General features: G+C 41.4%; 1 protein-coding gene across 1 annotated transcript in view; it reads right to left on the reverse strand.

Moving 5' to 3' along the window:
- TMEM71 (transmembrane protein 71) overlaps nt 1-19,392 on the reverse strand; it is a 30,114-nt gene extending 10,722 nt beyond the window's left edge. The window contains exons 1-4 of the mRNA XM_021688715.1: nt 19,353-19,392; nt 18,068-18,128; nt 16,081-16,293; nt 14,390-14,562 (exon numbers count right to left, since the gene is read on the reverse strand). Of these exons, the coding sequence (XP_021544390.1) occupies nt 14,390-14,562; nt 16,081-16,293; nt 18,068-18,128; nt 19,353-19,392 (487 nt within the window). The remainder of the gene's footprint in view (nt 1-14,389; nt 14,563-16,080; nt 16,294-18,067; nt 18,129-19,352) is intronic.
- Nucleotides 19,393-26,796: the final 7,404 nt, after the last annotated feature.

Here is a 26,796-nt window from a genome sequence, read left to right on the forward strand (position 1 = left end):
TCTCTGTCATCCCAGCGCCTGGAAGAGAACTACAAAAGCCTTGAATACTTACCTAGTAGCTTTCCTGGGAACAAAATGGAGTGGGGGGGTAGTGGCCTTTGGGAAAGGAAGGATGGTCAGTGAGGTGCATATTCATGGTTTTGTGAAGACAAAGAGGAGATTTTTTTTCTTTCCTGTTTAACCTCAGTCTTATGTAATCATAATCTCACATACATTTTGAGTACTTAGGATACAGGACACATGATGCTAAGTGCTTTCCTCCAATCATTTTAGTCATGACCAGGTAGGAACTATGATATCTCCATTTACAGACGAAAATGCTGTTTTAGAGAGTTCAGTGAACTGCTTCTGAGTTACAGCTAACAAGTGGGGGCTGGGCTTTGAACCTTGGCAAGCTGAGGACAGAGCCTTGATGCCACGCTGTGCGCAAACACGATTAATCTGATGTTGGCAAACTGGAGGTTGAAGAACATGCTTGTTGAATTTATTTCAGATTTACTCTTGACAGGAAATACCAATATCTTTATATCTTTCGACTTTCCCTTGCCAGACTTCTGTCTTCCTTCCTTTCTTTTTCTTCTTTTTTTTTTTAAATTTTATTTATTTATTTGACAGAGAGAGACACAGCGAGAGAGGGAACACAAGCAGGCGGAGTGGGAGAGGGAGAAGCAGGCTTCCCTGCTGAGCAGGGAGCCCAATGCGGGGCTCGATCCCAGGACCCTGGGATCATGACCTGAGCCGAAGGCAGACGCTTAACGACTGAGCCACCCAGGTGCCCCCTTTCTTTTTCTTCTTATAGAATATGTCACACACACAGCTAAGCATGAAACATAAAATCACAGACAGCTGTGTACATATCACCCAGCTTTAGCAAAGCTTAACATTTTGCCAAATGCCTTTGGGGTTTTTAAAAAAGAAATAAAATGTTGCAAATCCAGTCCTTCTGGTGTCTCTAAGATGACACCCCAAAAGCAGGCACCTCCTCTGTGCATGCGTCACCCGCCGCTGCAGCGCCAGGGTCCTCCCCTGCTCCCACAGGCTGACCCCGTTCCCAAGTGCACCTTAGTCATCTCTAACTCATTCTTTGGCCCTGAAAGGAAGAATTCTTTGGGTGTGGCAAAGATGAAAAAACAAACAAACAAAAAAAAACACCTCACTTGCATGATCCAATATGTTCCCCGGGAAATGTTCAGAAGCCATCACATGAGACTGAAGAGGCCCGTCCTGGGAGTTTTGTCTCGAAGTCGGAGACACCGCATGGTTGGGGGAGGAGGCTGCATTCGGCTGCTCTGACTCCCAGGCATCCGTCAGGGAACGGTCAGAATCCCCTCCTGGAAAAGAAGGGCTCAGTGTGCGTGTGCGGGCATGTGGTCATTGACTTTCCAGGCACAGTAGCCAATGGTCATCCCCATTGCAACGCTTTGGGAGTCCGATGGGAGACGGGTCTCCGGGTCGGGTGGTATTTCAATCTGTCCTCATCTAAGGGCCCCAGAGGAAAAGACTCTTCAATGCAGAGACGAGCAAAGGCCAGAGGCATGAAAGTGTAGTGAAGGAGGCCCATTCCAATGTGGTTAGAGCAAAGGGACCCGGTTGGACATGAGGCTGGAAAGTGAGACGGAGGGTGGGTCACAGGAGGCACCAACTTCCCAGTAGAGGAGTCCGGAATTTATGCTGCAGACAGTGGAGTGCTGGAGTGGCCCTGGGTGAGGGTGCCACTGGACACGCACACTTTGTGGCATTTTCAGGTGGATAAAGTAATATGTGGTTTTGGTATATGGTAAAATCTAGGTGGCCTTGATGATCATGAACTAGTAGCCTAGGACTCATGTATAGAAGAAGACTCACGGATAAAATATCTCACTCTTAATCCCTGAGTGCATTGGGGGTTGTACAGATGGATTTGAGAGATGTGTGATGAGTACATGAGCCTCTCTTTTTAAAAGATTTATTTATTTATTTTGGGGGGCGCAGGGGCAGAGAGAGAGACAGAATCTCAAGCAGCCTCCCTGCTGAGCGAGGAGCATGACTCGGGGCTTGATCTCTGGACCATGAGATCATGACCTGAGCTGAAATCAAGAGTCTGACAATCAATTGACTGATTCACCCAGGTGCCCCCGCCTCTCATCTTTATTGTACCAAACTATAGCAGAGCCAAGTCCTTCTATTTCTCATTCATTCATTCATTCATTCATTCATTCATTCATTCATTCATTCATTCAGCAAACATTTACTGGATGTGATTCTATATGAGGAGTTGACCCAGCTGCTAGGATACAATTGTGAAGATGATGTCTCTGCCCTCATGTGCCTTATGTTCTGGTGGGGGAGAAAGATAATAGCTGTGAAGGACATTCTCCCTCTATAAAATACCTTAAAATGCTGGATAAAATATAATAAACATCTTAACTTTTTTTTTTTTTATTCAAGAAGGCTGTGGTCTGGAGAGGGACAGACATACACGCCAACAATTAGGATGCAGTATGGGGTCATTGCTACCATGAAGGGCAGCAGAAGGCATCCAGTGAGAGTCTAGGAAGGAGTGTCTGAGTCCATCAGGGGAATCCAGGCAGGCTTCACAGATGAGATTGTACTTAAGTGAAAACTTGATGAGTAGGAGTTCTTCCAGGGAGACAGCAGGAAGACGGAAGGGCAGAGACAGAATAAATAGGAGGGGAGGAGGGGAAGGAGCAAGAGGACAAGGGAGAGAAGAGGAGGAAAAGAAGAAAAGACATTAACCCATGCAAGAACATGAAGGAGGGTGTTCCCTGAAGAGCGAGTTCTCCTATGAGCCTAAATAGGGGAGCATGTGAGTGTGGGCACTCCTAGGAGGTGATCTTGGCTGGACTGCTAAGCAGGGGTCCGGTCATGAAGGGCCTCATGGGTCACACTCAGTTGCTATGATATATTCCCAGGCAATTTGGAGCATGAATGTAATGTGAGGACTGCTCTGTGTTGAAGGGCTCGCTCAGCAATGAGAGACTCCGAGCTCCTGGGAATGATTGTGGAACCCCCAAAATACATGGGGTCCTCATATAACAGTGCTTCTTAACTGGAGGAGATTTCTGCCCCCAGGGATATTTGACAATGTTTGAAGACGTTTTTGGCTGTTACAAATTGGTGTGTGTTTGGGGGGGGGGGGGTGAGTTGCTACTGTCATCTAGTGAATAGAACCCAGGGATGCGGTTACCATCCTATAATGCACAGGCGGCCTCACAATGAGGGATTGTCCAGTCCCAAGTGTCAATAATGCTGAGGTTGTGAAACCCTGTCACAGAGGGAGCAGACCCAAGTGTAGAAGGAATGTTGATCATTAGTGCTCTTTCAGCAACTCTGGTAAGCACTTACGCGCACAGAACATCTGTATTTTCCTACATTTTCTATATCTTCCTGATTGCCCTTACTCTTGTCAAAACACCCTACATTCCGCCTTCACAGGGCAAATCATAATTTATGATGTCATAATTATTATATAAACACATACTATATAATACGTAATTTGTGTCATTTTTGTTTAATATCCGCCTCCCTTGCGAGACTAAAAGCACCATGAGAAAAAGTACACTTCACCTGCCCCAGCCCCAGACACCAGCAATAATGCGGAACGTATTGTTAGCATTCAGTAAGGTATGTTAATAAGTAGAGAGTTCTGGTAGGGGGGCAGGGAGGATGAGACATGAGAAGCCGCTATAACAACTTGGGCCACTGTAACAGGGTCATAGCCATAGAGACAGGGGTCAGTGCTCACCTTTATGGAGGCTCAAGCTGATTTGAGTTTGAGGCTTTAAGCAGGGAGAGTCACCTCCTAGCCCAGGCTGGTGGGCTGACTCTGCATGTGGGGCTCCCCTCCCACTCAGCCTGGATACTGAGCAAATGAGCTGGTGCCTTTGGACCAGGGAATTTCTGCCAACCTTGCAGTCTCCCTCCCACCATCCCACCCACAACCTGCGGCCGCTTGACAAAACGCAGTCTGCAGAAGCATCTCTGCTGGTTGCCATAGAGAAAGGAAACAGCAGAAAGTGAAACGTAGGGATCATCCAGTAATGATCATGCTGCAGAGGAGGTCCTGAACCATGTGCACTGCAGCGCCAGGCACAATGGCCACGCTCCCAAAGCAACCCAAGCATTCATCAATAGATGAATGAATAAAGAAAATCCTGCCATTTGCAATGCCATGGATGAACCTGGGGGACATTGTGCTAAGTGAAATAAGCCAGTCATAGAAGGACAAATACTGCGTGACTCCATTTACACGAGGTACCTAAAATCGTCAGTCATAGAGACAGAGAATAGAATGGTGGTTTCCAGGGGCTGGGGAGCGGGGAATGGGGAATTGCTGTTCAATGGGTATAAAATTTCAGTTACGCTAGGTGAATAGATTCTAGAGATTCACTAAATAACATAGTAGCTATACTTAACAACTGTATTGTGCTCTGCAACATTTGTTAAGAGGGTAGATCTCATATTAATTGTTCTTACTACAAACACACACACACACACACACACACGGACACAGGGAAACTCTGGAGTGGTTGGATATTTCTAATGCCTTGATTGTGGTGATGGTGCCACAGGTGTTCACACCTGTTCAAACTCATCAAATTTACACATTAAATATGTATAGTTCTTTGTAAATCAGTTATATCTCAATAAAGCTGTTAAAAAAAAAAGAGAGAGAGAGAGAAGCCTATCTGGTCAAATTCACGTGGAAGCGAGAAAGATCTGAGAACTTTCACGGCCGATTATTTCTTGAAGAGTGACGCTTAACTAAAATCTGCAGAGCTGTGGATGGGAGACATGTGAGAGTAATCAGAATGTCCCTGTGTCTGCTGCCTTGTTAAACTTAGAGCTTTGTACTGGGAGCTGGATGAACTAAAAATGTGTCCTATGTGGAGTACTGGACTATTATGCAGACTTTTCTAGAAGAGATGGCATTAAAGAAGGAAACTACAAAAACATCTTAACATTAAAGAATGATCAAGGAATTTTCATCTGTGGGAAGACATGGTTTGTCCCCAAATGTACACTTTCCCTAACTGACATTTAATTTTTGTCTCCAACCTTAACAATAAACGAGAGGATCCTAATGCAGATATTTCAGCAAACAGCTCTTCTGTATTACATTTGAAGATATTAATTCTATTCTGTTTCTCCCGATTTATTTAAATTCAATCTAGCTTACTTCTGTTTTAAAAGGGTGTGTTTCTTCTAAGCGTATTTCCATATCCTTGCATATAAAATGGGCATTATTGTTTGCCATGGAGGGAAACACAAAGCCACATACAGATGCTGCCATCAAAGATATTTATAGGAGAGGCATTCGCTCCGGAGAAAGCCACAGACCTCTAGCTGGGAAGCTTTGCCTGAGGTTGTCCTGCCTTTCTTTCCTCGGACTGGCAGAAGTGGAGTGGGCAGTCCTAATCAGTCCTCCCTGCAAGAATGCTTTATCTTCTTTCAGTATGACTCACAGGCCCTGGGAATGTCTCCCGAACTGCAGTCTCGGGGTCTGGGGAGCTGCAAAATGCCATGGCTGAAAAATGAATTGCAGCTGATGAGGAAGGTGTCTAGACACAGCTGCAGAAGGGGTGAGCTAAGGATAAAATAGGCAACCAATAAAAATCCTTTTTAGTCTCAAAAACGAGGCACGAGAAAGTCAGGGGAAGTAAGTTTTGATTGCATCCCTTGCCCAGAGAGAAAACAGCAGAACAATTTAATTTTGAATTCTTCTTGAGTCTTCTAACGAGGCAACATTTCCAGAGAAAAATAAATTGCTGATAAAAGTCACAGGGCCTTGGGTAAATCCGGAAAACAAGAAGTCTGGGGAAGATTTGATTACAGTTGACAGCAGAGATGAGGGATTTCAAAGTCCTGTGTGCACCCGGTTTGCCTAATTACTGATTTTGGAAAGGGGTGGTTTGATTTGTTATATTTAGAAGATATTTGGAAACCATGGGAATTTTAGCAAGATATCTCATACTCGTGCAGCACTGCTGTGGTCCAATTGCTTTATAATTGTTTGGACATGTTTCCAGGAGGCAACTATGGGAAAACTAGATGTTAATTTCCGAATATGTGAAACATTGCCTTTAGAACACCGAGTCTCAGACTTCCAGGATCCAAGCATCATTTTCCTGATTTTTGTCGTATCCCAGAGCCTGCCTACTCTTAGCCTTTTTAAATATTTTCTTTAAATTGTTTCATTAAATCTTGCCCTTTGAAGGAAACTTTATGTCAATCACTTAAACGCCATAAAGAGAAGGTAAATGTAAAACTGAGTACAATGAAAATGAGACTTTATTTAATTTGCCCTAAATACTGTTGTACCAGAAAGCTCTGAGCCTGTTCTTTGTTAAAAGAATTTGGTGAAAACAAAAGACTAGCAAGAGTTTGAGCCTTAAAGCTACCAAAATTCTAAACTGAGACTTTCTCCTTGGTTATGTTGCGAGGACTGAGAGAATTGGAAAAGGGACTGCAGCTTCTCTGTCACTGTGAGATTCAGTGTTCATGACTTCTTTTTTTTAAAGATTTATTATTCATTTTGAGAGAGAGAGAGAGAGCACACAAGTGGGGGTTGGGAGGAGCAGAGGAAGAAGGAGAAGCAGACTCCCCGCTGAGCAAGGAGCCCTACATGGGGCTCTATCCCAGGACCCTGGGATCATGACCCTAGCAGAAGGCAGATGCTTAACCAACTGAGCCACCCAGGCGCCCCGGTGTTCATGACTTCTATATCCTAGCGGTGTCTGCCACCCCAGCCCACACTTTGGGAAATGTTGCTTTAGAACCGAGAAGAGACTTGCCCCATGTACTCAGGAAAGCCAGCCTAGAACCAAGGGATGGAAACTTTCAAAAACCACCCAATGGGTCAACATAGGCAAGCCAAGCTGCAGCAGTATTACCAGTGAGAGGAAGAGGCCACCTTAAAAAGTCATGGCAGTCCAAAATGAGCAAATCCATGGAGACAGCAAGCAGACCAATGGTTGTAAGGGGCTGGGGGTGGGAAGGAGGGACGGGGAATAGGGAGTGACTGGTAATGAGTGTGGGGTTTCTCTTTGGGGTGATGAAAATGTTCCAGAATTAGAAAGGGGTCATGGTTGCTTGGGGCAGTCACTGTGGAAAATACTATGGAAGTTCCTCAAAAAATTAAAAATAGAGCTACCCTATGATCTAGGAATCACTTTACTGGGGATTTACCCAAAGAATACAAAAACAGTAATTTGAAAAGACACATGGGCCTCTATGTTTATTGCAGCATTATTTATAATAGACAAGATATGGAAGCAGCCCAAGTATCCATCGATGCATGCACGGATAAAGAAGATGAGGTGTGTATATATATATATATATTTCATTAAATCTTCATTATATCTTCATATATATATACACACACACACAATGGGATATTACTCAGCCATCAAAAAGAATGAAATCTTGCCATTTGCAACAACATGGATGGATTTAGAGGATATAAGGCTAAGTGAGATCAGTCAGTCAGAGAAAGGCAAATACCATATGATTTTACTCATATGTGTATTTTAAGAAACAAAACAAATGAACAATAACAGCCAAGAGACAAGCCAGGAAACAGACTCTTAACTATAGAGAATAAACATAGTGATCAGAGGGGAGGTGGTGGGGGGATGGGTGAAATAGATGAAGGGGTTAAGAGTACACTTATGATGAGCGCTGAGTAATGTAGAGAATTGTTGAATCATTGTATTCTACACCTGAAACTAATTTAACACTGTTAATTATATTGGAATTAAAATAAATTTTTTTAAAAAGTGATCATGGTTGCACAAACTACCTTGTGAATATATTTTTAAGAATCACTGAATTGTACACATTAAAATGGTAGATTTTATGATATGTGAATTATATCTCAATTAAAACGTAATGAGTGCTCCTGATTACTGTAGGCATTTGTGCCCATCTGCCAGGGATGCCAGGAGTAGGTAAAATGACCCCTATGTTGCCATCTGATTAAAGATTCCTTACATAACTTATTTATCAGAAACTTTCAAGACTATAGGACACTTGAATTGACTTCTTTATTAAGCTGTACACCACTAGCCATTTCTTTATATTCTCCTCTTCTATGACATGCTCTTCTGGTTCCCTGTCTGAGAAATTTTCCCGAGAGAACCTTTCCTGGGTATAGTGTTCTGAGCATGTGCTCAAGACTCTTGGGTTGGAATCTGGGCTATGCTACTTATTAGTTGTGTGGCCCCAGGAAAAGTGTCTAATCTGCCTTAGTTTTGCCTCTCTATAAAATGGAGATAAGAATAATATTCTCTCCATCTTGTTGCAAATGATAGGATTTCCTTTTTTCATAAAGCTGATTAATGGGGCGCCTGGGTGGCTCAGATGGTTAAGTGTCTGCCTTCGGCTCAGGTCATGATCCCAGGGTCCTGGGATCGAGCCCCGCACCCGGCTCCCTGCTCAGCGGGGAGCCTGCTTCTCCCTCTCCTTCTCCTGCTCCCCCTGCTTGTGCTCTCTCGCTCTGTAAATAAATAAATAAAATCTTAAAAAAAATAATGCTGATTAATATTTCATTATATGTATATACCATATTTTTTTCCCCATTCATCATTGATGGGCATTTGGGTTGTTTCTCTGTCTTGGCTCCTATAAATAATGCTGCAGTGAACCTGGGAGTGAGGATATCTCTTTGAGATTTTGATTTCAATTCCTTTGAGTACATGCCTAGAAGTGGGATTGCTGGATCATATGGTAGTTCTATTTTTAATTTTTTTTTTTTGTGAAACCTTTACATAGTGGCTGGACCAATTTACATTCCCACCAACAATGCACAAGAGTTCTCTTTTCTCCACAACCTCACCAACATGGATGTGCCTAAAGGACATTATGCTAAATGAAATAAGTCAGACACAGAAGGAGACATACTATGTGATTTCAGCAGTCCATGTTTCAGATGTACAAGATGAATAAGTCCTACTAATCTAATGCACAGCACAGAACTTATAGCTAACAATGCTATGTTACGGACAAAAGTTTGCTAAGAGGGTAGGTCTTATGTTGAGTGTTCTTAACACACACACACAAACACACACACACACACACAAACGCATGAGTAATACTCCTTCACAGACACTGGAGAGAGGGGATGTACATAATATGGATTGGTTGGGGGATACCTGGATGGCTCAGTTAGTTAAGCATCTGCCTTTGGCTCAGGTCATGATCTTGAGGTCCTGAGATTGAGCCTCATGTGGGGCTCCCTGCTCAGCGGGAGTCTCCCTCTCCCTCTGCCCCTTCCCCTACTTGCTCTCTCTCTCTCAAATAAATAAATAAAATCTTTAAAAAAATATATGGATTGGTTGGGATAACTCTGGCCCATGACACTCAACATTGTTAGGGGAAATAATGATTGGAGCTTCTGTTTGACCTCCTCAGTTCCTTTCTTAACTCCCCTTTCTGCTCATTCACATTTTCTATAGGTAAACCCCTTTATTCCAGAGACCTCTACAACTTCTCCTATTGGCTTCCGAAGGAATATCTTTAGGTCCTTTCTTGTTCTGCAATGCTTTTATTATGTTTCCTCTGGCTATCTTTCCACTTCCCATTGGTGCCTCAAATTCAGTTCATGTGAAATAGAATTTGTTGTCTCGTTTCTTGACTCAAATCTGTTTTTTTTTTTTTTTTTTTGCCTCTTTAGAGCTAAAAAGTCCCAAGCAGAACACCAGCTTCTATGCTAATGTGTACTTTTCATGACTTAGTGCATATCATCCTCACAATAATTCAATAATTCTATGTGTTACTATTATCCTCCTTTATATGTGAAGAAATGGAGGTCAGGGGGGTTAACTAACTTGCCCAAGAACACTCAGGTTGGAAAAGATGGTTTCAGGACTTGAATTCAGGCCCATTCAGCTCAAACGCCCATTCTCCTCATCACTCTGCCTGCACTACCTTCCAGGTGTTCATGATGGCTGAACTTTTCCTGCCGACCCTCAGTGTTCTTTGATTCTTCCCACTTCTCATTGTTACATTCAGTCGTTCACCAAGCTGTCCATTCTGCCTTGAAGAATATTCGTTAAATCTCTTCCTTCCTATTTCCAGATCCATGTTCCTTTGTCTGCCTGTTGGTTTTAATTGCCCCTGAGCTCCCACTTGGTACCCTTCATCCAATCTTCACTTCATGTTACTGTCAAGGTAATCTTTTTTTTTTTTAATTTATTTTTTTATTCTTATGTTAATCCCCATACATTACATCATTAGTTTTAGATGTAGTGTTCCATGATTCATTGTTTGTGCATAACACCCAGTGCTCCATGCAGAACATGCCCTCTTTCATACCCATCACCAGGCTAACCTATCTTCTCCCCCCTCCCCTCTAGAACCCTCAGTTTGTTTTTCAGAGTCCATTGTCTCTCATGGTTCGTCTATCCCTCCGATTTCCCCCGCTTCATTCTTCCCCTCCTGCTACCTTCTTCTTCTTCTTCTTTTTTTTTTTCTTAACATATATTGCATTATTTGTTTCAGAGGTACAGATCTGAGATTCAACAGTCTTGCACAATTCACAGCGCTTACCAGAGCACATACCCTCCCCAGTGTCTATCACCCAGTCACCCCATCCTTCCCACCCCACCCCCCACTCCAGCAACCCTCAGTTTGTTTCCTGCGATTAAGAATTCCTCATATCAGTGAGGTCATATGATACATGTCTTTCTCTTTTTACTGTCAAGGTAATCTTTGAAAATTCAAATCTGATTATGTTATCACGCTGCTCAAGAGCCTTCTAAGATACTTTTGATCGAGTAGGATAAAATACAAGCTCCTCAACACGGCACAGAAGGTTCTCCAAATATAACTTCAGTCTATCTTTCCAGGCTCATCCCCCACCGCCCTGCCTCCTTCTCTTCTCGTTGTCCTGTTTATACATCCTTGTTATTGTGGGAACTAGGATACATTCCATTTAATTAATCTTTTGTTTGTATAAGAATTATGTCTTCATTTAACAAGTACTTACTCTGTTTTTAAATTGATCTAGTAATACACTCTCACACACACAAGTGCATTTAAAAACTGGTGAAATCTTAATCATATTGTTTCAGTGTTAATTTCCTGGTTTTGACAATGACTGTATATAGTTGAGTAAGTTGTAACCAGTGAGGGAATCTGGATGAAGAGTATGCAGGCCTTCTCTGTACTATTTTTAGCAACTTTTCATGAATCTATAATTTCCACAACTTAAAATTTTTTTTTTAAAAAATGCACGTAGCATTGTGTTTTCTGTCCAGGAAGCAGAATGAGAAAAATAGTAAGACATGCAAGTACTATACCTTTAAATTATTATATTGTTGTATTATATGACTCCCCTTGCTTGCTGTTTGAGCCTGGGCTGTGGGGTATATGTTGGATTTCATCTTGGAAAGAAAAGCAAAATCCTTACTGGCACTAGAGCAAAGACTGGGCTTTTGAACCAGACAGACCCACACTGGATTCCAGTTCTGCTGTTTATAAACTAAATGAACTTGGGCAAGTCAGTTAACCCTGAGCCTCACTTTCACTGTAATTATAAAAAATTCTGATCATATGACCTACTTCCTAAGGGGTTTGGGGATATTTAAACAAGATAATGTATATAAACAAGGTAATATACTTAAACAGGACAAATGTAAAGTACTTAGCTTATAAATAAATACACTTGACTCCTTTCTTTAAGGCCGCATAAAAAAATCCTTTTGGCTTTTTTTTTTTTTTTTTTTCCTGTTGGCACTATCTTTGAAATGTATCCAGAATCCTACTGCTTCTCACCTCTACCTGCTTAGTTCAAGCTCCTCTTCTCTCCCCACTGAGTCACTCCAACAGCCTCTTAACTGGTTTCCTTGCTTGCTCCCCAATACGTACCTTACATTTAATCTGAACACAGCAGCCTGAGATATCTTGTCAATGTGTAAATGGAATCATGTTATTCCTCTGATCAAAATCCTCCAGTGGGTCCTCCTCTTACTCAAAGTAGAAGGCAGAGCTTTTGAATTGGCCTCCCATTGTCCCTGTCCTTCCCCACTTGCACCCAGCCACATACCTCTTCGATCCTATCTTCTCTCCTCCCCCTTACACTCAGCCCTGGGATGCTCCTAGTCCAGAATCTTTGTGCTGGCATTTCCTTTGCCTGGATTGTTCCTCTCCTAGATGCTTTAGTCCCACTTTTAAGTCAATGCTCAGAAGTCATTCTCATGAGGCCATCCTAATCACCCTACTTAAACCTGCAATCCCCATCTCTTCTTCCTCTATTGTTCCCCACACCACTTACCATTTTTAACATGCTATGTAACTTATGTATTGTCTGCCTCCCCCCACGGGGATGCAAGTTCCATGAGAACAAGTTTGTTTGCCACTATGTTCCAGTGTGTAGAATGGTGCCTGGTACATAGCTGGCCCTCAATAAAATCTTCCAAGTGAATGAATGAATGAATGAATTTCAGAAGAGTGAACATCATGAGCACAGCTACAGAAGTGCGGAAGAACGTGGTCCATTCAGGAAACTGAGAGTGGATGAGTGTGACCAGAGTGGAATGTGTGTGTATGAGGGACCAAGTCTTTCTCCTTCCCTTTTCAGAAGACATCTTGAAGGGTCCTCAATACCCCATGCCTCTATTTCCTTACCTCCCACACTCTTCATCCTCCACCCTCTGGTTCTCTCTCTTTTTTTTAAAGGTTTTATTTATTTATTTGAGAGAGTGAGAGTGAGAGAGAACACAAGCGGGGGGGGGGGAGTGCAGGGGAGGGAGAAGCAGACTCCTCCCTGAGCAGGGAACCCGATGCAGGGCTAGATTCCAGGACCCTGGGATCATGACCTGAGCCAAAGGCAGGTGCTTCACCAACTGAGACACCTAGGCATCCCTCCTAGGTCTCTTCTGCCTCCATCACTCCACCACCAATAACTTCCAGATCAATGAAACCGGCTGTCATCTTGTTTAACCCCTAGGCATGATTTGCACTGATGACTGGCCCATCCTTCTTGAAGCACTATTTTCCTTTGATTCTCATTTCACAACACTTAGTTTTCCTCTCACCTCTCTGGATGCCTCCTCTCAATCCCTTTAGCAGGCTAATCCTGTCCTATTAACCCATTCAAAACGCTCCTTTCTAGACTCCCTCTTTGCCAACTCTACCCTCTTCCTAATCTTTCTTACCCATTCCATGGCCTCAGGGGCCACCTAGAGTGAGACGACTCACGGATGTGTAGTTTTATCTCACACTGTCCCTTGGAGCTCCAGATTGACTTGCCCCTTATGTCCCAAAGGAAATTAAACTCAACATGCTCTAAACCATGCATGTGGTCTTCCCTCACCCAGCAAACCTACTCCCTAGATTCCTCAGACCTAGCCATTTTGTCTCTTGAGTCCAGAACGCTGTTACCTTTCCCCTTTGCCCATCGAAGCCCTTCCCAATTTGTAGAAAACAGCTCAAATGCCACTTCCATGGGGACAACTTTCCTGAGTTTCTGATTGGGTAAAATCTCCCGTTACATCATATACTTTTTCTCCATGGCATTTACCATAATTATTTTATATTTATTTGTGCAATTATTTGACAAAGATCTGAACCTCACCCCACTGCCCCAGCAAACTAAAGGCTGGGGTTATGTTATTTGTATTTACTCTTGTGTCCCCAGACCTAGCACACTGCCTGGCAGATGGTAGGTGCCCAATAAATATCCATTGTTTCCATTCTAGTAATAAAAATAATTGTAACTACAAATCACTGAGTACCAGGGTTTGAACTATGCTTGACATTCATGTCCCATTTAATCTTTAAGATACACTTTGAGTCCACATCATTGTGTTTATGTACATATATGTGTACCTATACACACATATTTACATATATTAATATTGTATTACGTGTATTGCATAATATGTTTAAACAATATCATGTATATTTAATATGTATACGTGTATATATATGATATACATGTATATCTAATATATATAGCATGTATTTCAACAGGAATATATATATTATTATACTCTGCATATGTATCTTGTTTTTAAAATAAGGAAATTGAGACATAGCCAAATTAAGTAACTATCTCAGTTGCTTGGGACTTGGACTTGGGACTTGGACCCCAACTTCAGTGTCTTTTCTCCATCTATAGCCCATATAGAGAAGGCATATTGAAGATGTACAAATACATTTTTCAAGTATTATCAGCTTAATAATTTACACATTTAAATTAGGCTATTTTGCATAACACATGACATGAATACATATGTAGTTGGATCATATAAGTAGTGTGGAGAGAACTTTAGGTGATTTTTAAAAATGTGGCCCATCCTTTCTATGCAATTGGTCCAGGACCACATGGTTGCTACTGCCTATTTGTGAATGATATTTCATTGTGGAAAAGGAGATTCAAACTCACCGACTTCATTGAAATGGTACATGTCCAGCCTCCTGACCCCCTCTAACCAGGTGTCCTCACTTAGGGAAGAGTCAACATCACCAAAGATGTTTCCATGCAGCCAGGATTTAGAGGCACCGAGGTTGAAGAGATTAGGAAAGGAACGGCGGATTCTCTTTTTCTTTCTAAATATTCTGGAGAGAAATGAAAGTAGCATGATGCATAATGAATAGCAGCCACCTTTGGTTCAAAACCAAGAATTTAGTGGAAGTGATTTGATGCATAGAACACATCTCTGTAATTCAGATCTGCAAAGCTCATTTCATTTGTTCCCTCTGTTAATCCCACAGAAGTTCCTTAAATTTCTGTGTGTTCCAGGTGCCTGGATCAATATCAAAGATACTGAGATACAAAATAAAACCTTCGGTACAAAAAGTTCACAAACCAGTACAGGAAAGAGACAAGAACTATGCAGATGAAGTTAATGACTTCACAGAGCTTATCCCACACCAGATGTCTTTCCTTGTGGTTTACATAAAGTAACACATTATCCTTGGAACAGCCCCGTGACGGAAGTACTATTGTGACCCCATTTTTCAGATCAGGAGACTGAGGCACAAAAGGTTAAGTAACTTGGCTGAGGTCATACATCTAGTAAGTGTCATAACTGGGATGCAGACCCAGACAGGCTGGCTCCATAGTCTCTGCTCTGCATTACCATGCTATGTAGGGGATGTGTGCTCTGACGGAATTAACTGGAGGCTGATCTGAGAGCACCAGGAAGGGCATTGCTGATCAGGAGTCAAGAAAGGCTTCTGAGGATAGGTGACCACTGAGCTGCATAGGATGATCTGTCCTATTCATTGAAGAACAAGTCAGTCTCATATTGGGCCATGCTAGGAAATGAGGCTGGAAGAGGTAAAATTAAGGCAGGGAATAAAGAATCTTGACTGGTTCTCCATTATTGTAGCATTATGTGAAGAGTTGGAATTTGATGTTAGAGCAAAGGGAAACCACTGGGTATGTCAAGGGAGGGGCATGGTGATGACATAATTTGATTTGCATTTCTGAAAGATTTTGACTACTCACCCATCCACACTCCCAGCAACCCATCCTCTACATTGTAATCAGTATTAATGTGCTAAGGATAAATCTGGTCATTTGTCATTTGTCAATGGCTCCTCTCTACCTTCGGAACAAAGATCAATGCCCTCAGCTGGACTTGAAGCTTCTCTGTTCAGTCTGTATCTGCTCAGTCTTTTCTCCCGTCCCTTCCACCCTGAGTTGTATCTCTGCCAAACCACCTGCCATTTCCCAAAGGGCACAGGGTCTCCCAGTGCCCCATGCCCATTCCCTCTCTGGGAGTCTCCTTTGCTACTTCCATTTTAGCTAACATCCTACATCTGTGAAGACTCAAATCAATCTTCATTATCTCTAGGAATCTTGTTTTAACCTGTTTCCCCAAATGAAATAGGCTTCCTTTCCTTTTCCCCACTGCATTCTGTTCAGACCTCTACCCAGACACCCATATTGCTTCATCACGTTTGTTTGTTTTCATGTTAGCTGTCCTTGCCCCATGTTAGTCTTTGTGCTTCCACAGTCTGGAGCAGTAATGGGCTCTTAGAAATCACTGCTAAATGAGCAAATGAATGAATGAATAACTAGTGGGTGGATTGGACTTCAGATTCTTTTATGTAATACCTTCTACTTACCTAACTAAATTCTCCTTGTAAAGGACACTGGTCTGGGGTGGGCTCAGAGTTATGTTGCCATCTTTGTCACAAAGGAAACTGTCTTCTGTCCAAGTGTAGTAGCCATTGGAGAGGAGTCTGGGACTTCGGCGACAGGCAAAGTGGGAGGCTGTCAGGAGATCTACAGAGCAGCATTCGAAGGAAGCGTCACCATCTAGGAAATCACAGGCAAAACTGAAGAGGGAAGAAGGAAAGTCCTTTACACCTCTAACCACTACATCCAGTCCCACAAAAACCACATTTCTAGCCACTGTGAAGGAAAATACCTCTTTGCATTCATGGCTACCAGTTACTTCTGCCACCCTAAGAATGTCACTCTTAATCTGGGCTTCATCTTCTCACTAGTGAGAGCATTAAACGACAGGGTATTTAGTGCCTCTTTCTGTTTTAAACATGTTGATAAAAACATTATGGTTAATCAGTCTATTCACCATATGATGCAACTACATCTTTGACATTAATCCATTTTCTTGGATGGAAAAATTGCAAAACAGCCTATCTGGGATGTTGGAAGCTTATAGTCTCCACCCCCTTTCTTTGAATAGCCCTCCAATTGCAGTATCTTTACTCTTTCCCTGTGATTGATAAATTACAACTATGCAGCCACCAGACACAGATGAAGTATAGGGTGAACATGCAGTCAAAGAGATCTTTTTGGCCTTTGCCAATTTCCCTCTAGGTCAGCTGTACAAATGACCTTGCAGTTTGTGATTTGGTATCCAGGGAAATCTCCTATTCAGTTGGAAAAATCTCCATGTGCCTTAGGTTTGATAAACAATCATATGCCTGTGTGATTGAAAGGCCACCTCATGCCACAAGCTCTACTGAATTTCTGATAAAGTTTTATTTAATTTTTTAAAGATTTTATTTATTTATTTGGGAGAGAGAGCACAAACTGGGGGTGGGGGGATCAGAGGAAGAGGGAGAGGCAGACTCCCCACTGAGCAAAGAGCCCAGGATCATGACCAGAGCCAAATGCAGACACTTAACCGACTGAGCCCTCTGATAAAGTTTTAAGTGTAGAAACCTGTACACAATTAATGCATGCGCTAAAGTTAGTAAAATGCTATTTTAAATGGATATTATTTATTAAAAGCTTACTATGAGCCTGGCTCATACTTCATGCTCTATCTACTTTTCACAAACCTCCCCAAAAGCTAAGTATTATAATCTTCATTGGACTGTAGGGGAAAAAAAAAAAAAAACATGAGATGCAGAAGGACAAATAACTTGGACATTTTATAATAGCTGATGAATGACAGAGCTAGGATTTGAGCTCCGGTCTATCTGACTCTAAAGCATGTGCTCGTTCCTCATGGCCTTCTTGTTCATCCTTGGCTGATTCATCTGATAGTAGCAAGAGGCCTAGAATTTACAAATAAGGGCAGGTTCTAACACCAATGCATGATTCCTTTATACCATTGGCACATTTTACAAAATGCTAGAGAAAACATCAATGAGACCTGCATAAGGAATAAGAGAGAAGAGACAGAAAAAAAAAAAAAAAAAGAAAGAAAGAAGGAAGAAGGAAAAGAAGAGACTTCATTGTAGAACTTGAACAAAATGGTAGACTCTACGTGTTTTTGTGGAGAATGGAATTTGGCCAGCTTGGGCATTGGTGTAGAATCTTGTTGCTCTTATAAAGCAAGATAGTAAAGCATATTTAGGAGAATACCGATTTGAGAAAAAGTAACTGTTCATCAGCAACCAGCAGTTTCTCCGCTCTCCAAACAACTCACATTTGCTCCCGCACTCACAGTCACCCCCTCAAATTCCATTATTAGGTTAGAAAAGTTTTCATTTTGTGTGTACATGGGACTAAAGATTTATGCCCATACCAAAATTGGATGATAGCTAAAACTAATATTTTTAAACCAGGAATACAACAAAGTAAGACACATAGGAGGAAACATGATTGATTTATCTTGAGAAAAGTCCCATGGAATACCTTGGGAAAACACATGTGGAAGATGGCTCTCCAGTATATCTTCTCTCAGAGCCAGAAGAACCTGCATCAGCAAACAGGAGAGAAGTACGAATTTATCCCACCTCCCCAGCATGCATGACTGCATTTAATGGAGGCGTCAAAGAAGGTATGAATAGCTCCAGGCTCAGCAGAGATTCCAACTGGTGTAGCCATCCAGTGAATCAGGACTAACACGACTTGTCACCAGGCCTTTATGGGGAGCCAGAAATAATCTACGGGCTTCTATCTTCTGTTTCTTCTCTCACTCAACATTCCTTTAGAGGTTTCTTAGTGGAGGATGAGGCAATAATAAACCATTAGCATCAAACTGACTCATCGTGAAAAGGAGGAAGAAAGCATCTTGTGTGAAGCTGTAGAAAACCAAAATCAATGACCCAATGTGCTAGTTATTTTAGCTTACTCAGTAATTTGAAGAATTCAATCATCTGCCTAGACTGTCTCTCATTAGGGCATTTTAAGGCACTTCTATTGTAAAATAACGAGCAGAAGACATTAGTGGAGGAAAATAAATTAAGTTTTGTTTTGTTTTATATAAATGATTTTCCAATGTATGAAGCCTGTGAATATTCTTAATGAAAAAAAAAAAAACATCCATCCATTCCATCCACTTTAACCAAAGGCATAGCAACAGATTTCAGTTGGGGAAAGAGCAGCTAATTAATATTCTAAGCTCTAAAGCAGGATTTTATACAGTAATGTGTGAACACTTATAATAGGCTCAGTGAAACTTGATTCCACTGTGGACGATTAATATCTAAGATAAAGTTTAGGCTTTCAGATTGGGCTGGTTGATTTGTAAGGAGTAAATTGTAGGTGTGTGTGTGGGGGGGGAGGGGTTAGAAGCAGGGCTTGGGGAGAAAATGACAAGAGGAAGGAAGAAACTTGAAACCACTACCATTTTAACAACTCCCTTACTTCCTGTAAGTAGCTATCAAAATCATTCAGTATTTTTTATAGACAGTTTTGCATCTTAATAGTAGCTGATAAACAATCTCCTTTCACATTTATGCACAGGCATCTAAAAAACCAGTGATTTTTTTTCTACTAAAAAGACAAATACCACATTTCTCTCAAGGAAAGAAATGAAGTCAAAATCATTGCCAAAGCGAACACTGGCACTTACGAAGCACAAGCTACTGACAGATGGTTAATGGTATGAGTATCAGCAAAATCAAAGCAAGGAAATTGCTAAAAGAAGTCTAATCGTTCAAAAGATAATTGCGCATAGCAGTTCTCCTACATTTACTTGCCACTGGTGTTAACATCAGTTGAGATATTCGGTACATCTTGGGAAGGCTGCTTGTTCAAACTTCACAGATTTTCTGAAAGAGCCATGAAAAAAAGGTGGATTATATATTAAAAATAGAAAAATGATGCCACAACAGATGGCATCTACTAATTGCACCAGTCAGACTTGTTTACTGAATGACACAGAGATTTAGGACTGAAGGAGGAGACTGGAATGAGTGACCACCGAGGTTGTGTCTGCGTGTACGATTTTGTATTATTTCCCATTGTCTGGCTGAGTGCATCCAAATAATCTTGTTCTGTAAATAAGAACAACATTTTATTTGGGAAAGCTGGATTTACGTAATTGATTTGTCATCAAAATAAACAATGCAAGCGAATTATTTGACTAAGAAATCAGAAAAAAAAGATTGGGTTGCAGAGCCCTCTAAGTAAGTGTATTTGTAGTTTTGTCATCTAACACACATCGCCCTCTTCATCAAGTTTCAAGCAATACCTGGGGATTGGTGTTGGTCTTTTGTGCAACACCTCGAACCATTGAGAGGTGGTCATAGTGAAGGCTGACAGTCTTTAGTAGATGCTGTCAGCCTGGACATTCCCAAGTAGCACAAGCAGTGTTTCGGTAAAAATAGCCTACCACCAGGCAGATTTCAAATTGCAGTTCTCATGAACATATAAATTTACTTTCTCAATTACAAATTTAAAATATATCCAAGTGTGTAAATTATGTAGACTTTGATCATGTACCACTCATCACATAGATCTACCTGCTGTAGACTATGACACTTTTTTTATACATCGCTATCCTGATAACCTTGCAAGGTAGGACTAAATTCTTTTCTGATTTACCACCTCTCCACATTTTTAAAATGTGATAACTAGTAATGGATTGTTTTTGTAGCTGTCATACATTAAATCAAACCAGGATAATCCTACAGCTCGAAAATTGATTCTTTCAATAAATTAGATGCAACACCTTTTAGAAAAATAGAGATCCTAGCTTATAGAGACCCCTAGAGAAGTCAGGAGAACTTTCTGGCATTCCTTGGAAGATCTCTAAATCAAGGCACACATTCATAGATTTTTGTTTGGAATATAAAATAATATTGTTTGCACCATCATATAATAGTTTGCCACTGTCCTTTTGATTTTTGATGAATATCATCTGAAGTGTGCAGCCCAAATTATACCATGGTTGCTTTCCCCAAGCTTTAAGTTTAATTTTAAACCAACAAGTCCTGTGGCAGAAAGCAAGGTTTTACTGCTATATCTTACAGATATTTGCATCAAGCTACAGGCAGTATGCTAACAGTTAATCGAGTATTAGTAACACTGAAAAAACCTTCAGTAACAGCTCTAAATCTTTTCAAGAAACAGATTCTGTCTACCAGTCCCATCAAAGTAACACATCCGTTCTGCAAAATAATCTGTCCATACATGTTCCTTCTACAGGGACTTCCCAGTTTCTCCTTCCTATTGATAAATAGAAGAATTACTGACGTGCAAAGTTTCCTCTGGGCGACAGTGGAGAAATCCAGGACTTAGCGGTTCTTCAGCTGAAAATAATGTCAGAGTGTCAACAGGTGCCGAGAAGTCTTGTAATAAAGGGAAATCCATTCCATCCTTCTAACAGAGGTATGCACACATCACTGTGCGCAGGAGTTTGCAGAGTTTTATCTTCAGTGGCCTCTTGTTTGTTTGGCTCTTTCCTAGAATAAAAGGGCATGCAGTTCTTGAGAAAGTCAGCTTTATAACTGCTCTTGTTTTCTTTCAAAATCAGCCTGCATAATCAGAGACTGAGAGGCAGGATGAGGTCACACTTCCTGTTGGGCTCTCATCAGTGGCATTCACACCCAGGAGTATGGTGAAGACTCGAAATAGTTTCCTGGACCAGCGGCAGGGGATGTGGAGCACACAAATCGGGCCAGCTGGATATATCACGGTCACTCGAGGGATGCTTTTCTGAGCTACCTCATCACCCTCACTGTGAGGACATAAGAAGAACTTCTGGAGAAGCAACACTTCTTGCTTGTCATCCTCTGGGCCTTTTCAGTATAGTAGTGCATAGTTGTGCTCTGTCCAAATCAATTAAATTTATTGGTGATAATGCACTGATGTTATGAAATTCAGAATACTCTTCAATACCAGGAACTGGATTTTGTGAAAATGTGTGTAGTGGCAATATGCTGATTCACCAAAGGTTGAAGCTTTACAGGAAACTCTATGGGTGGCACTTTACATTTTATGCTTATATTTTAGCTGAGATCAAAGAATTTCCTGTCAGCGGGTTCCTAAAAATCTCTGCTATTGTAAATGATAAAAAAAAAAATACATTCTAGCAACACTAAGGTGCGATGGATATGGAAAGGGTGTGGGTTTTGGAGTTACACAGGCTGAGACTCAAACTCTGTCTGCCTACCAGCTATGTAACCTTGGATTTGTGACTTAACCTCTTTGAGCTGCAGTTCTTTCAATTATGAGTAATAATATACATTTTGCAGAATGCCTTGGGGAATGACATGAGATAAAAGAAATGAGAAATAAGTGAATCATCAGCTCAGATGTGCAAGATGTGTTCTTTGTTTGTTTTCTGTAGATCAGTTTTTCTTCTGAAGCCCCAGTGGGTCAGCCTGGCAGAAAAGTCAATCTCATTCTTTCTTGAGGCTCCCTTTCTCCCTGAGGTTATGCCACAGGCTGGATCTTCTGTAGAACATGCCCCTAGCAGCAGAAGCTGTTGGGGGAGAGTGCATCTAGTCTGTGGTAGACCTCTTGCAAAGATGGCCTTCAAAGATCTTTGTGGGATCCCCTCCGCTTCAGTGTGGGCTGAAGCAAGTAACTTACTTCTCCTGCATAGACATGACACAAGTGATGGGTTGTCACTCCCATGATTAGGTTACAAAAGACCTGGCTTCTGTCTTGTTGGCCTCTCTATTACCTTCTAGGCTTACACAATTTGATGAAACAAGTGGCCATGTTGCAGAAGCACACAAACAAGAATCTGAGGGGTTGTCTCAAATGCCAGGGAAGCACTGAAGCCCTCAGTCCAATGCTGGGAATCCAGCCAACAGCCACATGAGTGAGCTTAGAAGTGGATCTTTCTCCAGTTGAGCCTTGAGATGACTGTATCTCCAGCTAACACTTTGTTTGCAGCCGGTGAACACCCTCAAGCAGAGAAGTCAGCTCAGCATTGTCCACATTTCTGACCCATAGAAACTATGTGATAATAAATGGTGTTTTAAGGCACCAAGTTTTGGGGTCATTCTTACACAACGATAGAGTAACTAATACATAGTCCTAACACATACTACTTTCTGGGCCATTTGTTTTTGCCATCTATTTTGTCAGGATCTTTTGCTGCCTTAGTGCCATCCTTAGAATACAGGCACATTTATTCCAGACTGTGTCTGGTCACATCTGCCTACACTTACCAGATAGCCATTCTGCTCTACAGCTGTTTTGGGAGTCTGGTACCCTCTTTCTTGTAATCCGTAACTCTCCCCCTTCTCATCCTTTTCCTGTTTCTCCTATTCTTTTTATTTTCATCCTCTTCCTTCCAGCCCTGGCTCATGTTTTCTAGAGGAGGAAGGACAAGAAAATCCTTCTGACTTCCTCAAAGACCCTGTGCTCTGCCTATGTCCACAAATCCCCTTTCCCAAAAGGCTGACATCAAAAAGACTTTACTTTTTGGTCTATTCCTTTACTGATCTGGAACATATTGGGACCTCATTAATGATCATAGTCATTACTCACTTTATGGAGCCCTTACTATTTGCCAGGCACTGTTTTACTTCCTTTATATATATTAGCACATTTAATCCTCATACCCACTGCATGAGGGAGGCTCTGTTATTATCCTCATTTTACAGGTGAGAAAACTGAGGCACAGAGAGTTCAATACTTTGCCTAAAGTCACAGAGCCAGTAAAGGGTGAGCTGGTAGAGCTACGATTCTAAGCTTGGATTTTCAACCTGTAAGCAATAGCGATCACTTCAAACATGTTTGAGCATTCCCTACGAACCAGGCACTGTACGAAACACTGTATGTGTGCAATCTTGTTTAAACCTCACGCAGCCCTAGGGAATATTATCCACATGCAGGATGGAGGGTTAGGGAGTTTACATAATTCTCTCAACACTACAAAGTGTCAGAGCCAGAATTCCAGTTTCCCCTTTGCTCCTCTCTCCTCAGACCCACTTTTTCCTTGCTATTACTTAAACGTCAGACTTGTGCTTGCCCCAGGATCTTTGTGCTCACTCTTCTCTCTGCCCAGAATATCCCCCTGATAGTCACAGAGTGTTCTTCCTCACCTCCCTTAGCTCTTGACTCAGCTGCTTTGGTCACTCACTAAATTGCCTTCCACACAATCTCCTTATTCTTCCCCCTGCTTTATTCTTCTCCTTAGTACTTCTGACTATATCACATACCACAGCATTTATTTTTTTGTAGTGATAAATATATTCCTCAGCAGACTGTAAGCTTGATGAAGGCGGAGGATTTGGTCACTTTTCTTCATTACTGTAGACCCAGTATCAAGAATACTGCCTGCCATATAATAGGTTATCCATTAATATTTGTAGAATCAATGAATAACTGAATTAAAAGCTAGGCAGAACTGACTTTAGCACCTTTATCTTGCATGCTAGAAATCAGTGTTTTTAACAGGATGTCCCAAGGAAGGTTCAATTCTCCACTATTAATGGAGGTTATGTGTGCAGAAAGGGAAAGGGTGAGCAGTAAATTTAAGCCCGCTCTCACCACTGGAAGTCCTACCCAGAGCAACTAGCAAGACAAATAAATAAAAGGTATTCAAATCAGAAAGGAAGAAGTAAAATTATCCATTTGCAGATGACATGATCTTATATATAGAAAACCCTAAAGATTCTTAAAAAAACTGTTAGAACTCATAAATGAATTCAGTAATGTGTGGTTTTTTTTAGGATTTATGTAAGATTTCTTGCAGCTAGAATTCCTGTCTCAAAAATGCTCTAGATATGTCCTTACCATTTGCTCAGGGTTCATATCTGAATGACATTGGGAATAATTTTTTTAAGAGATTGAAATGGAGAGAGACAGACTGAGACATGGGGTGGGGTTCAGGCAAAGGAGGGGAATGGGAAGAGACCAATTAGCTCATGAAAACCCTATCATAAAGTCTAAGTAGGAGCCTGCATTCTTGGTGGCAAGAACCGGGTTCTGTTGGTCTCTGTAATCTACAGCAGCAGATACAAGGCTGTTGCAAAGTAAGTCCTCAGATGTGTATTTTCATGGAATCACAGTGAGTGAAACTGAGACCACCCTCAGAGATTACAATGACTAAAAATATGTGTCCCTGTGACTGGTGAGAAAAAAACATCAGGAAACACCTGACATTTGTATATCAATTATAATTGGCGAAACATGTAAGACTTGTTCTATTGAGTTTAATCCTCATTACAAACCTGGGAAGTAGCTTTTATATTTCCATTTCTATGTGAGGAAGGAGAATCAGAGATGTGTCTAGTTCCTAACATTCTGGTAATAGTGTCAGGTTTAATTTACAACTCCTGGTCTCATTCCAAAGCCCTAGCTCTTCATTATTTTAAGTTGTTAATTAATTAATTAATTAATTTTTAAAAGATTTTATTTATTTATATGAGAGAGAGAGATAGCAAGAGAGAGAGAGCAGGAGCAGGAGGGAGGGGGAGAAGCATACTCCCCGCTGAGCAGGGAGTCTGGACCCTGGGATCATGACCTGAGCCAAAGGCAGAGGCTTAACTAACTGAGCCACTCAGGCACCCCTAACTTGCTATTAAAAAAAAAAATAACAAGAAACAAGTTAATGCATTTATTTCCTTTAAATTTATAGTCTTCTATGATCTTCAGAGTTAAAAAAGAAAGAAAGAAAGAAAATCAAGTGGTGTTTACCCTTATCCTGGTGAAACTGGCTCTCTTGAATGTTTTGCAAAAATACAAAAGAGGAAGTAATCCCACACCTGACCACAAAGTTGTGTTGCTGCAATATTTTTTACTGAGGCAAAACAGTGAACTGTGGCAATGCTTGGGCAGGCAAGTTCTCTGCCCCTACCCACCCCCATTCCCTCCCCCAGAAGGGCACCTTTTCATCGGAATGTCAAGCAGTTACTTTGGAGATGTTGGTATTGTGTTCTGGTCCCAACCAAGAGGACAGACACTTAGACCAGTGACAAGTGACCAGTTAGAGCACATATTCTGACCTTGCACATCCATGTGTGCTGACACATATATTGTACCCAAAGCACCTTTTTGTGTGTTGGTCTAGTTGACCGCCCCGTTAAATGCCTCAAGATCAGGAATTAAGCTCATTTATCACTATGCTCCTTGGGCCTAGCACTGTACTTGGCACATTGCAGATGTTCAACAAAAGCTTGTGGGAAGGAAATGGAAGTAGAATGATATTTTTTATCTGCAAAAGCTTGCATCAAAACTATAAAGAACTATAGGGCAATAATAATTTTAGAATCTGCACAGAACCCTTGTTTGAAGCTTACTCATCCTCAAAGCATTTTTCAAATGCCACTTCCTCTATGCAGTCTTCCTTGATTTGCTGAGTCAGAATACACACAGGAATGTATGTCTATTTCAAATGGATTAATATTTAACTGAATATTAATACTGCTATTATGCCTGGTTGTTTCTGTATCCATCTTCCCACCATGGCACGTCACCTTAGAATTGGATACCTAGTTTTATTTTTCTTCCTGTTCTCTCACCATCCATTGCCCAGTTTCTAGCACTCAGGAGAATTTCAATAAAAGTTTAGTGAGTGATTAAACAAGCCAATGAATGATGAAAGGATGCATGCACGCTGTCTGCCTTATCTGAGAATGCCAATGAATTGTGGTTAGCTCCATCCTCAAGGAAAGTAATGATCAGGAAGAGGTTAAAATTGTTTGCTGTTTGGTTACTACTAATCTGTATACTTGCTATGTTCTGTAGCCTACCCTCTCCTCCCCCAATTTTTAAAAAAAGATTTTATTTATTTATATATTTCTGAGACAGAAAGAGAGAGAGAGAGAGAATGGGAGGGGGGAGAGTGAGAAGGCGGTGGAGGGGAGGAAGAGGGAAGGGAAAGAATCTCAAGCAGACTGTGCTGAGCGCAGAGTCCTAAGCAGGGCTCAATTTCAGGACCCTGAGATCATGACCCTGAGATCATGACCTGAGCTGAAACCAAGAGTAGGTCGTTTAACCCACTAAGCCACCCGAGCGCCCTCTCCCCCAGCTTTAACAATCCCCAGCAATGTGTTTCTTTGGTGTTGAAACTGCCTCTAAAAGCAAACACCTAAGGAATCAGGAACACGAATGTTATGTCAATCTCTCACTAGATTTGCCTCTCATTTGGCTTGCTTTTCTAGTTTTGCAAACCAGGAAGAATGTTCTCAGTTTTGTTGCATGGCTGTAAGTTTTAATTTGGAGTTACAGTCAGT

The sequence above is a fragment of the Neomonachus schauinslandi genome, chromosome 4 (genome assembly GCF_002201575.2).
Source record: "Neomonachus schauinslandi chromosome 4, ASM220157v2, whole genome shotgun sequence".
Lineage (NCBI taxonomy): Eukaryota > Metazoa > Chordata > Mammalia > Carnivora > Phocidae > Neomonachus > Neomonachus schauinslandi.